This window comes from Melopsittacus undulatus, chromosome 3, assembly GCF_012275295.1.
Source record: "Melopsittacus undulatus isolate bMelUnd1 chromosome 3, bMelUnd1.mat.Z, whole genome shotgun sequence".
In the NCBI taxonomy this organism is placed as follows: Eukaryota; Metazoa; Chordata; class Aves; order Psittaciformes; family Psittaculidae; genus Melopsittacus; species Melopsittacus undulatus.
The window spans coordinates 104,431,315-104,444,084 of record NC_047529.1 but is presented as its reverse complement, the minus strand read 5'-3'; the positions used below and the strand labels follow the sequence as shown (position 1 = coordinate 104,444,084).

At 35.1% G+C, this 12,770-nt stretch overlaps 1 protein-coding gene across 1 annotated transcript in view; it reads right to left on the bottom strand.

The window, feature by feature from the left end:
* SPATA17 (spermatogenesis associated 17) overlaps positions 1 to 12,770 on the bottom strand; it is a 79,612-nt gene that overhangs the window by 25,464 nt on the left and 41,378 nt on the right. Inside the window, 2 exon segments of the mRNA XM_005151888.3 lie at positions 241 to 392; positions 5,002 to 5,205. Of these exon segments, the coding sequence (XP_005151945.2) occupies positions 241 to 392; positions 5,002 to 5,205 (356 nt within the window).

Here is a 12,770-nt window from a genome sequence, read left to right as displayed (position 1 = left end):
TACAAGTTTTTCTATAGATTCATAGATATGGATGGCACATGGCACACGGCACACAATTACAAGATAGGGTCTCTGCCCTGAGCAGTTTATAATCTAAGGACACAGAATTTAGAAGGATGTTCATAGAATGTTTGCTAGTAAGCTGTCAGGTTTGACATTTCATTTTGTCAGGCATGAAAGGTTTCTGAAAGCATCAGAATAAAGAAATCATAACGATATAAGAAAAAGCAAAGAACTGACTCTTTGTCATGTATACAGTTTCCACAGTCCTCCCTTTTCATTTCCTCTCTGGCCTTGTCCAGTGGTGAACCGATGAATGCTGCCATGTGCAAGGTTGGTTCCAAAGGCTTGTGGCGCTGCCAAAATACTTCAGCAGTATCACGGAAAGGCCCCTGAAAGGTATAGCATAATGTGTTTTATTGTGGGGTTACAGTTCTTTTCTTTGTTTCTTTTATTCATGACATATCAATGATGAAAGAAAGAGGACCGAGAATGTCTGGGAAGTGTAGCAAGACTTTTCCTCACAAATAATTAAAGCAGTTCATTTTGATAGAGAGTTACAGATAACAGAAAGGTTGATAACATGTTCTAAAGCTCCAAAGAGAAATGTGCCCTCCAGTTTTGTTCAGCTACTAATAAATATTTGTTATTTTAAACTAATAAATTGTTAGGACTGATTACGAAAGCTTAGCTTTTCCTTAGGAAAAAAATATTGGTGAAATGAAATCTGATACACAAGTATTAACTGTGTCTAGATTCTGTTTAAGTAGAAAGCTGAAGTCTTTTCCTTTTGATAGGATAAATAATGTTTCACCTGAAAGAACATGCTCTTTTCAATTGAACTATAAAGCTATCTGGAAGGTAACTTGATACATGAATTAAGGTATAATTCTTCTAATACAATTCAAACTCCTGACTGAAATAATATAGATATATAGCCTATTTTTGAAATGTCTAATTCCACATTAATTTCACTATTCTTTAAAAACAAAAAGCAAGCTTGTGATTCTTTTACAAATCTTTATATGTACTAACTACTTTTTTACAGAGTATATTGTTTAATAACTGATCATATCAGCGTTGACCATTTAACAGCACAGTTAAATAGCAGCAAGAAGCCCTATCCTGTGCTGTCAAAGTGACATATCCTATGTCTTGCTTTTAGTACTAACCAGTAAGAACTTACCTGAAGTATAATTAGTGCTATATCATGCTCAGGACTGTTCAGTGACAATTTTGGATTTAGAAGTGTTGCAAATGAATTTTTACTTTATTTTCATCATTGCTGATCCTGCAATGAACTCGTGAAACCTTCTGAAACTATGAACAGACAAAGACTCCTAATCACACCCTTTATTCTTAAAGATATCCTTCTTTAAATAGGTTATCACTAACAAGTCACAGCTGGAGTTACTGCAAGCACTGAGTGAAGACTGTGGGGCTAATAAAAAGAAATGATTCACGCCTCATTTATGTTCACTTATGTTTTACATTAATAGAAACCAATAATAGGAACCAGTTACCATAAAAGTCATGGACCGTAAATAACACAAATGGCAAATAAGTATCATCTAGTACTTTTCACAGCTGGACAGGAGGGTTGCTATATTTGAAAGTAGTTAATGGATTTGTATTGGAACTTTACTTTTTAAAGGCACAGCACCATGGTCTGGAAATTGCTTTAAAGGTCCTAGTAAGCACATAAGCATAATATTTACGCTTCTTGCAGAGATTTTCTTGCTTGTATTTTCTGAGTAAAAATACATACTAATTTAATATGACCACAAGAACTCTTTAAAAACAGAATGAAAAGTGTTATCTCCTGTGAAAGAATAATCAATACTAGAACCATTAACACTAGTATGCAATGTTTTAGTAATACATAATCTGATGATCAAGTTGTAAAAATAGTGTGAAATTGAACATAAAAAATTAATACTCTTTATTGCAAGATATTTGTGACAAGTGGATATGTCAAGAAAATAAGAATGAAATGTACTATTATCAAATGTCATAATAAATATGTTTGCTTTTAGAAAATAGTCTTTCATATTATTGTATTTTTTCTTCATTGTAAAATACTGTCTCATATTCCACCAGCATAGGGCCAAATGAGATATCTAAGCAAAGGAGTTATTCCACCTTTAATTTCTAAGACATTCTAACATTCTCAATCCATAGTTCAAAGGAAATTATGAGAGAGGAGGAGGAAAAGAGTGCAGTTAAGCAAAGGTCTCTCAAGCAAGCCTATGTCACCACTAATGAAAGTGGGAAATATATGTTAGAATACTAAGATAATACTAAACATTGCCCGTGGATTTTTCCATTGCTCTGAATCATGTATTTGAGGAAACTTACCTAGCAATAGGCATCTAAGGAATATATCTAAGATGACAAGACCTCTAAAAAATCCACTTATCTATTTTCATTTTACAAGATTTGTGGAATCTGTGGTAGAATGGTGTCCATGCACATGCAAACGTTTCAGGCATCCTGCTTCAAAATGGAAATCCTCATGTGGAGCTCAGACCAGGAGAGGAAGGAATGGACTCAACCAAGTGTTCACCCTGGAAACAACTCACATAACTCTGTGTTCTATGTTTGGGATTTGTACTGAGTAGCATAAATCTCACTACTGACTGTTTTACCAAATAAAGTTTAGTGGATCAGCATTTTTAATACTTTATCATAGAAACAGAAACTATATATTAATTTAGAAACAGAACAGAAACATAGAAATTACGTATGTTTCACTGTCCCATCTCAGCATGCCCTCAAAAAAATCCTCTCAAAATGGCAATTTGCTGTTATTAATACCTATTATTGAGCAAATTACTAATTTTAGCATTATCTGTGTTTCCATCAAACTAATTCTAGTTAAGTCACAACTTAGTAATAAAAATAGATCTAACTGATGTATATTTAAACTTTTATTTTAAATACACTATCTTACACACACAGAGCTTATGTATAATACGCTAAATATTTATTTCCCAAAGAGAAAGGTAAAAAATAGTTATTTTTTATTCTTTTAAAGATATACAATTGACATTCTCATAGAAAATATTGAACCCTATAGGTAACACAAGTTTTAGATACCTGCAGTAAAATAACAAGTGAGTCACAGTGGGCTCAATAGTGTTAGAAAAAGAAGCTTGGTGTGCAGAAGTGTTACCACAGAGAACTAGGACACAAGCATATCTAGTAATTAAATTTCTTATTGTCACACCAGACAACTTTCAGGATGATGTGTTCTGATGGGTTTTCATTTCCAGCTGTTTCATCAGCTCAAACCAGTGTCCTTTCTTAGACACACAGCCCTAAATTGTCCAAGTGTTGTGTAGGGATTTAGCCGTGTGACTCCCATTAACATCAATAAGAGTCGCGCAGCTAAATCCACGCTCTGTGCTTTGAAAATTTACCCCACAGTGTACATCCCAGGGTGCGGAAAGGATTAAAGTATTATATAGTAAATTCCCTCTTTGAGGTGCAGAAAATAAACAGAACTCTTCTGGTTTGTTCTAAAAGGCTATCTATGCATGACTGCTGTGCATGGGTCTGAACTAAGAAAGGTCTGTAAAATATTCCAAACCCAAGCAGAAGATTGTAAGATACTTTATATACAGTTTTACAATGGAAAACCTTGAGTTCCCTTTTTATTTAAAAGCATGATTCCTTTACCATGCCCCCTAGGCAAAATCTTGCCCTCTGTCCTGAGAGACAGGGCATCCAGTCACATCCTGCTGAAGGACTGTCATAGCCCCTTTGGTCCCAGAAGGTAAAGCTATAACATCGTATTTATCTCAACCCCAAAGTCCCTGATAACCCAAACTGTGGGCTCACACTTCGTCTCAATTCTACTGTGAGCTGAGTTCCTTCAATGTGGAAGCTCACGCAGTCAAGGTAAAGAGAACATAAGGAGGGAAGAACAAAGAGAACTGCTCTGAAGCTGATCTTTAATGTCATAAGCAGAGTGGATCTTCAGTCAAAGTTAATGAGAAGGACACATTTAGAAGTCTTGTCTTTCTAAGCACAATAGAGGTTCTGAAGATGTCATTCAAAGTCAAACAGGCACTAAAAGTGTACATGTGTGGTAAGTAGAAAGTTCAGTAGATTGGACAAACTGAGAAATTCTTCAGAATAGAGGGAAAGAGAATACTTCTATCCCAAATGTAACTTCATCAGGCATTTACTGGCAGAAGCTACATGTCATTGTATTATCATCACGTGAGGAACATAAAGGTTTCAAAAGTCTGTCTGCAGAGAATATTTGGCATATTCCCAGCAGGTTTTGATAATCAGGTGGAAAAAGCTGTTTTGGCATCTTGTGGGATATTCATGCTGATGCATTATCTCAGAGATTTCCATTACTTTATGGAAGAGAAACAAAGTTATCTGCATCATGTGTTGACTGGAGCTGAAATAAAAATTGAGACCATGACAGCTAAGAGTAGGAGTGGGGCAACTTTGCTCTGTTGCAAACTAAAATGTAGAAATGTATGTAATTAAAGCTGACACACAACTAGTGGACACAAAAGAGCAGGAATGAAAAGAGAGGGGGAGGATGTCTCTTGTCTTTCATATGGAAAACAATTGCAAAATGAGGAAAAAGTTATCATAACTGGTCAATTTATCCTATTATTTTTATTTATACTATTTTTATTGATTTTAAATTGGTAATTTACACTCCTACCTCTAATGAATCTTGATATGCAATTATATCAGGTCTTCCCTTTTAAATATCGGAAATTACATTTTTTCCCCAAAGGACAAAAGTATAAAGAATCACGTATCCCTGTTTTTACGAATCACCTAGATTTCTTTTTCTTTAAGACAAATCTGTTTCAAAGACTTTATATCCCGAATGTAAGCACTAGATCTATGTAAAAAAAAACAAATCCAGAAAAGGGGTTGTTGGACTCAACGATCTGAGTTATTCTATGATTACCTATGATAAAAGATATCAACAAAAGCTGCCTCAGAGACAATGAAAAATATTACCTGAGGTTTCTGTTTGCTGATAGCTGGCAAGGGCTGTCCTGTGGAGAAAGTCGGAGGCCTTTTACAAGTTGGCCAATTGTAGAGCTCAGAGGTAAAAGGACTCTTTGTTTGCTGCTGTCTGTGGCTCAATGGCTTTGACTTCCGAAGCAGCAGCTCCATTGGATCTGGGGATTTTCTGAAAGGTGAATTGTAGATGCCTGGAATCTGAGCAGAAAATGGGGATATCTTTGACTTCAACTAACTTAGAACTCACTGTTGCATTTATTCTACAGATCAAACCAATTAAAAAACCCCCTACATAATAAACAGTTCTAAACAGTCTTTTTGACAACTACTGATTTGGGATAGATTTATAGTGTAAATACATCTCTGCATTACAAAAGAGGTTAAATAGGGTAATGTAACGTGATCTGGGTTTCAGTCCTTCAAATGGGGGTAACTTTCATTTTCTGCAAGAGCTTCCTCTATCTCAAACTCATGTTTTCTTTCTATCACATTCAATCTTCAACCTTCCACAGCAATAGTCAAACAAACATACCAGTTTTCCATTATAAAAGAAAAACAAAAGTGTACAAATTTACATCTAGTTTTAAAGGCAAACCGTTATAGTTGTTGTGTACTTTGAAGTTCCTATACGCAACAGGAACAAAAATATATTTATTATTTCCAAACACATACTTAAAAGAGTAAAATAAATACCTATGCAGGGGAACATAACTCTTCTCTTTTTAAACTCTGTGATGGCTGACTCACAAGGGGGACCAAGACTTTACTTTTTTAAAAATAAAAGTGAGTCATTAGTTAAGGGAAAATTCAAGAAAACTTATGGAATATCAACAGCAAATAATTTCTTTTTTCCAACAAAATGCTCAAATGTATTTAGTTTTAACGTCATACAACTTGTGAAAAACAAGAAGGTGGAATAAAAATTTCTTAATTGTGAATTAAGCTAAAAGATTCATTCTTCACTGAATTTGATATTTTATTTTTTCCGGATACATTATTAATTGCATCACCAGCATGACCTAATATAACAGTTACTAATACAAAGCATACTTTTCAAATACTGAACTAGTAATCTGCATCATTAACAATCTGTGATTATCAAGTCAAAGTTATGTGACCGGCTGTTCCCAAATCATTCGACTGTTCCCAAATCATTCCTATAAATGTAGGGATTTTCTATTTGTACATGAACAAGTCTCAAATAGACATATGTGAGTGTAGAGAATTAATTATGAATTGTTAAATGTGAGAATTCTTACACCATATTGCATAAAGCCACTAAATCTCCTATAAAACAGATGACATATACTTAAAATACACCTGGAAAAAAAAAATTTAAAGATACTGAGTTGATTTAAGGATATTTTCTATAATAGTATACTCAGAATATTCTTAAGACTTTTAAAGTAGATTTGCTCAGTTAAAATATATACTCCTTTGCTTTTATCATAGCTTTAATTGCTAAGATGTATTGAATAAAAATAGTAAAAAAATAAATAAGTTTTGTGCTGTGAGGAAAGGTAAGGAAAAGACTAAATGTCTAAAATCTGAAAAACTACTGAGGACCCATGAGAAAACTAAACAGAGCTTCAGCATCCTCATAAAGTATTAATCTCTTGGGGCTTGGACTACTGAACACTCCCCAGTTAGCCCTAATGCATTTTTCATTAGCATATCCTACTGGGGGGTTCCAGTTTCTTCTGCCCAAACAGTTAAATAAGGCTGTTATAAAACAAATGGGGGCAAAAATATTCTGAGATGGTAGCTTATACAAAATATTTCTGGGCTATTCAAAATTTTATGGGCTATATTCTTGAACTCCCTAAGTGATCTGGCCCTAATGACATTTTATTTTGGCCCTCTGTTATATGCTCCCCTCTTAGTGCAAACCCTATAAATTATTCCTCTACACTAACAGTCTAAATGTGCAATGGGAAAGAGGACATGAATAGAGGGAAGTGGTAGAAATGTGTATGCCAAACAGCCATTGGTTGTTCCTTTAGCTCTTCAGGGTACCACACTAAAATGGCAGGGATCCACACTCCAAATAGCTAGCAAGCAGGATCCCTGGAGTAAATATGAAATTACAGCTCCATCTGTATGATTTGTTAAATACAGCTGCATCCTTAAAGTTTGGTTCTACAAGTCTGGCTCTTACTCACATAAACATCTCCTAAAGTTACAGATTCTCATAATGTTATCATTTTGTACTATTCCATACATTGTCCTATTGCGATTTTCTTATCAGCCCAGTACATTTCTGCTTGTGAACACTCACTGACCTCTAAGTGCTACATAAACACAAGTTCCATATGTTTTCTCAGGCTTTATTGCACTGTTCCACAATTACTGAATGCATTTACACTATATACTTGTTACACGTTCTCTCAAATGCCACAGTAAAGCTCTCCCATACAGATTAGATTCCATGCTAGAGATATACCACCCATTTCTATGCCATGGTCATTATAGCTCTTCACTCATTAGTCCTACCATGGTCATCAGATCTGCCTACTTTCAGATAAATTAAATTTTGCCTTCATTGTGTTAAGGACAGTAAAATAGAAAAGTGATTGCTCATGACTACCTTTTTTCACATTTCACTGAACTGCTCATAGTATTTTACTTCAACTTTCTACCCATTCTTACACCATCAATATTCAGCTGTTGTATCCTACCTAATGTGCAGACTGTGTTCTAGCCATGCCATGAGTCTTCAGAGGTCCCCAGCTAGTGGGAGAGCTGCTGTTCTCTCACAGTACAATCCAAAGAGCAAACTGGGAAGGAAATTTTGACCCCCCAAGACCGTAAGATTATTTCAACCTACACAGCACAGGTTTGGTTTTTGGATTTTGTTTCTCCAGGATAGAAAAGTACAGTATCTTAAAAAATTTAACTGATTTTTCTCTGAAGAATTACAGGCAAGAATAACGTTAAAGCCATGTGCTGGCTGGGTTCTGGGAAACAGCATTGCCTCTGTTAGTCGTATTTAGGCAAATATAAATGGCTCCAGGAGTATAATGGCTTTCTGAAACCACATTTTGCAATCTATATTGAGAGACTATGTATAATTTACTAGATGTTTCTTTTGTTTAAATGTTTGGCAGTAAAAAAAACTATAGCTCATACAGAATTCAGACACTGAGATGCTACTGAATATATCAAGGCGTGCAAATACAATTGGTTTTTAGCACTTTTAATGAAACCAAAATTAGCCATAATAGCTGTGGAATCCATTGAAGCAGTGTCTTTTGAATTATTGCTGAAAAGGTGTCTTAACAAAGAGCCACCTTTTATTGTTCTTTTTTTTACATATTCTCAGGTTAAACATGTATAGATAGTGTACCGATTATGAAAATGGATTTGGAGTTTTAGTGAGGCCAGTTGGACACTTTGAGAGTTGTTGCTTCTGCTACAGCTGAAACTCTTTGCAAGATCTGGGTCAATATTGATTATGAAGTGCATTTTTAAATAATTTTCCAGCAACCCTTGTTAATTACTTTACATTTTAATTATATATGTTGAGGTATTCAATCAGACAGATAGCAGAGCAATCAGCAGAGTTAGTACCCAGACAGATAAAATTAATACTAATTTACAATAAATTCCCCAAGGTTTGTGGTAAGGTTTTGGGCCTAGATTTAAAACTGGCAAACTTTGGTAGGAAATACAAGGGGATGAGCTTGCTTTTACTTCCCAGTTCAGACCAATCTCTGGCAAACTGCTTCCATTCATTTTTAAATATCTTGTCAAATCAGAGTCTTATTTTTGTAATATCTTGCACATGTGCTGTGTGCTGATGAATGCCCTATTCTATCCTCTGCAGAGAGCTGGCAGTCTGCAGATATCTGAGAATCTGGAGGATCAAAGCCTTTGGTACTTAATAAATTTGCTTATCTTCTTGAGACCAGTACAATGTCTTAAAAGTGTTACTTCATCTTTTCCCTACTTTAATATGATATTCTCTGAACTACAAAACCAATGTAGTTAATGCTGCTTTTTCAATGGTAGCAAAGTATCTGTCTTGAGATATTACTATTATACTATTCCAACTATTTTCAAACACAAATCCCACTATTTTCTCCACCTTTAATCTGTAAGAAAATATGTTACCCTCCAAAATACTACAATAGATTACAAAAAGCAACTTGTCTGCAGGGACAATGACACATTTTTCTGTACCCATGTTCTTTACAACTAAGAACAGACTTCGTCAAAGCCAGCTTTCTGGGACTTCCCTTCCAGTGTGCTGGATTTGGCTGGGCTAGAGTTGATTTTCTTCATAGTAGCTGTGCATTAGATTTGTGCTGGAAACAGTGGTGACAACACAACGATGGTTTTGCTATTGCTGAGAGGTGCTTACACAGAGTCAAGGCCTTTGCTACCTCTCACACCACCCCACCAGCGAGCTGGCTGAGGATGCACAAGAAGTTGGGAGGGGACACAGACAGGACAGCTGACCCCAACTGACCCAAGGGATATCACACACATATGGTATGTTCAGCATATAAAGCTGGGGGAACAAAAAGGAAGAGGAGACATTCACAGTGATGGTTTTTTGTCTTCCCATGTAACCGCTACACATGATGGAGCCCTGATTTCCTGGGTATGGCCAAACACTTGTCTGACCATGGGAAATGGTGAAGGAATTCCTTGTTTTTTATTTTGCTTGCATGTGCAGCTTTTGCTTTACCGGTTAAACTGTCTTCATCTCAGCCCATGGGTTTTCTCACTTTTCCATTTCTCTTCCCCATCTCACTGTGGGGGGAATGAGCAAGCAGCTGGGTGGTGCTTAGTTGCCAGCTGGGGTTAAACCATGACATCCAGGAACAATTTCCTAAAGTGACAAATACTATGGGGAAATCTGTGCTAACTGTTAAAAACCCTACAACTGAGTTATTTGCAGTACTGTCATGCTAACTTCCACCTCAATAAGACCAAAGAAATCTCAGGAGGGGACTCTGCTAATAGCTTCTTACTGACCTCCTTGCATCAGGCCCTTCTGGTGAATGGTGGCCCAGCAGTGAATATGGCAAATGAGGTGTGTAAGCAGATATTTTTATTTTTTTTTAAACTATGGTTCTGACTCATCAGGGAAAATAAAATAAAAAATATAAAAAAGAGAGAGAAATGAGTTATACCATAGATGTATTTTCCTCCTAGAATTCCCTGCCTCAGACCTTCCATCATGGAAACCCAAGCATGACCTGGAATATTAATTGTGTCAGGTCAAGCATACTGGCAAATGTACCATTTGTTACCCAGCCATCCTTAGCATTACATTAATATTTTGAATCATTCTGCATTTCTAACACTCTATCATTTAGTTTCCTCCCAATCATTTTCTTATCTTTATAATTAATGGTTGCATATAAAGAAAGAAAAAATCACAAGCAAACAAATATTAATTTAATGAACATTAGCAAAGAAAAGATATGATTTTTACGTTCTCCACTGCCTCTAGCTCTAATCCTATATTTACTCTATGCTGCAGAGTATCCATTTTTGTCTTTTCCTATTTATTATCTCTATGCGGAGAGAAAGACTTAACTGTTTTTACCCAGAATACAACAAAGAAATTATTAAGGAGTTTGCCTTGAAAGCTAAATTATGAAAGAATGCAGAAGCAAAAAAAATGGGAAGAAGGGAAGGAAGAAAGGAAAATAAAAGGTGGAGGTAAAAAGTGAAAGACAAGGCTGTCTTGTTTATGCTGATTAGTTCTTCAGGAAAGGTCAGTGAGACCAAGTAGTATAATAAAATGTGAACAGTTTTAGATGGTGCAATTAAGGTATTATTTCTTACTCTTCTTTCTTACTTCTTGACTAAGCTTTTAAAGTCTACATAAATTACAAACAAAATAGTTCCTAATAGATACAGTGTAGCTACTGCACTGCAAATAATTACACACATGTAAATTAGAACTTAAGCTGAAGATAAAACGCAAGCATTAAGTCAATGTAAAGTGTATCCTTATATCTTTAAAATATCTTTATCTAAACAATAATAAAGGTATGCTCTATTTTAATTACTTTTCCATATCGACTCTGAAAGACTGAAATAATCAACATATACCATGACTATAAATATTTCATTCAATAGTCATTTAATTTTGAAAACATAGCTTTGAGGGAGGAAGCCTTTCGCAAGTGATTCTCATAGTAAGAACCTAAATAAAGTCCTCATTTCTGACTCTGGTCTTTCAATGAGGAGTTAAATGAGAGGGGAAATACTTGAGCAAAATAGGTACTTAACTAGAAAATCCTTTTTTGCTCCAGTGTAATTTGCAAAAAAAAACTAAGCAAGCTGAGAGGATAGGTAAGAGATCTTTAAAAGCCATAAAAGTAAAAGCATGAAGGAGAGCTGTGAATGAAATATTTGCTAGAGATGGGATTGCTGAATCAACACTGACCAGTGCACTTCATCATAATTATCAGGACATACTACTGCCAGGGGATTTATAAAAATCCCACTCAGCAAATAATTGCCCTGCTGTTAGGAGATAGTCAGAGTGTTAACACACTGTCACAGTCCAGTGTTTAGTAAGATATTCAACATTCAATTACTCTTGCTGAGAGCTAAAAGGAAACATGATCATTTCTCAGCCTCTGCCGTTATGCTTCCACATGAATTCCAGTGAACAATCTTGTTAATCCTCAGACATAGTTTCTCTAGGAGGTAAAAGAAATAACTTAAAACATTAATGACTCACAAGAAAAAAAAAAGAAAAACAACACCTGTTTATGTGATGCTCCAACCATGTCTGTAAAAGAAAAGGAATTTAAAACTTCTAAATACCTAGTTCACTACAGGCACTCAGACTATTCCATTTGTAGTGAAAATAAAATAATATCTTTAACATGAAATTTACTGGGGAAAGAGCCATCTATAAAAATTCTGCAAATACTGTTCTAGCAACAAGTATAATAAAACTATGTCCATGAACCCAAATTTGAAACACAAAAATGTTTAAACCGCATTACAATATATTCTACTAGGATTAATCTGTGATTTTTAAACCAATATGAATACATTTTTATATTAACAATTAAAAAAAATAGTGTAAACTTTATTCAAATATTGGGGAAAATACAATAATGTGGTTTAACATTCCAGTTTGAGGTAAAATTTCCTTACCATGGCTGACAAGAGGGAAAATGTCACCGAGCTTTATAAATGTAGGTTCAGTTCTCACTGAGCTTAGGCCTGATCCTGTAATCCTTATAAAAATATACTCTCAGGAATTTCATCTAAAAAAGAATTGGGTGGTCTAGCCTATCATTGTACCTAAGATATTTTAGCTTTGAGATATTGCTTTTATGTAGAGAGTGAGGAATTCATAAATGAGTGATGAGTAGTGCATATTCTTTCAAGTGGGATTAATTACCTGTCTTCTGCTTAATACAGATTCTGTTTCAACAAAGTAATAGGAGCATTAATTATTGTTATTTTGCCTTCAGATTGTAAAGCTTGGTTCAGTCTTTTTCATCTCTGAAATGTTTGCTTGATATCAAAATAATAGTGTAATCACATTTTAAATGCACTTTTATAAGTAAACCCAGCTGCAATTTTATGGACTATACAATGAGGTGTTAAGGAAACACTGCAGTCCAGTACCCTGGCCACAGACCATAAAATCAACCTCTAAACCTGCACAGCACTAAGTTCAATTGCAGGAAACCAAACTGTAATTGAGTCTCCAAACAGGTAGCAACTGCTTTGGTATTCTGGCAAAGAGACAAAAGAGAAACAAACTGTTTGGATTG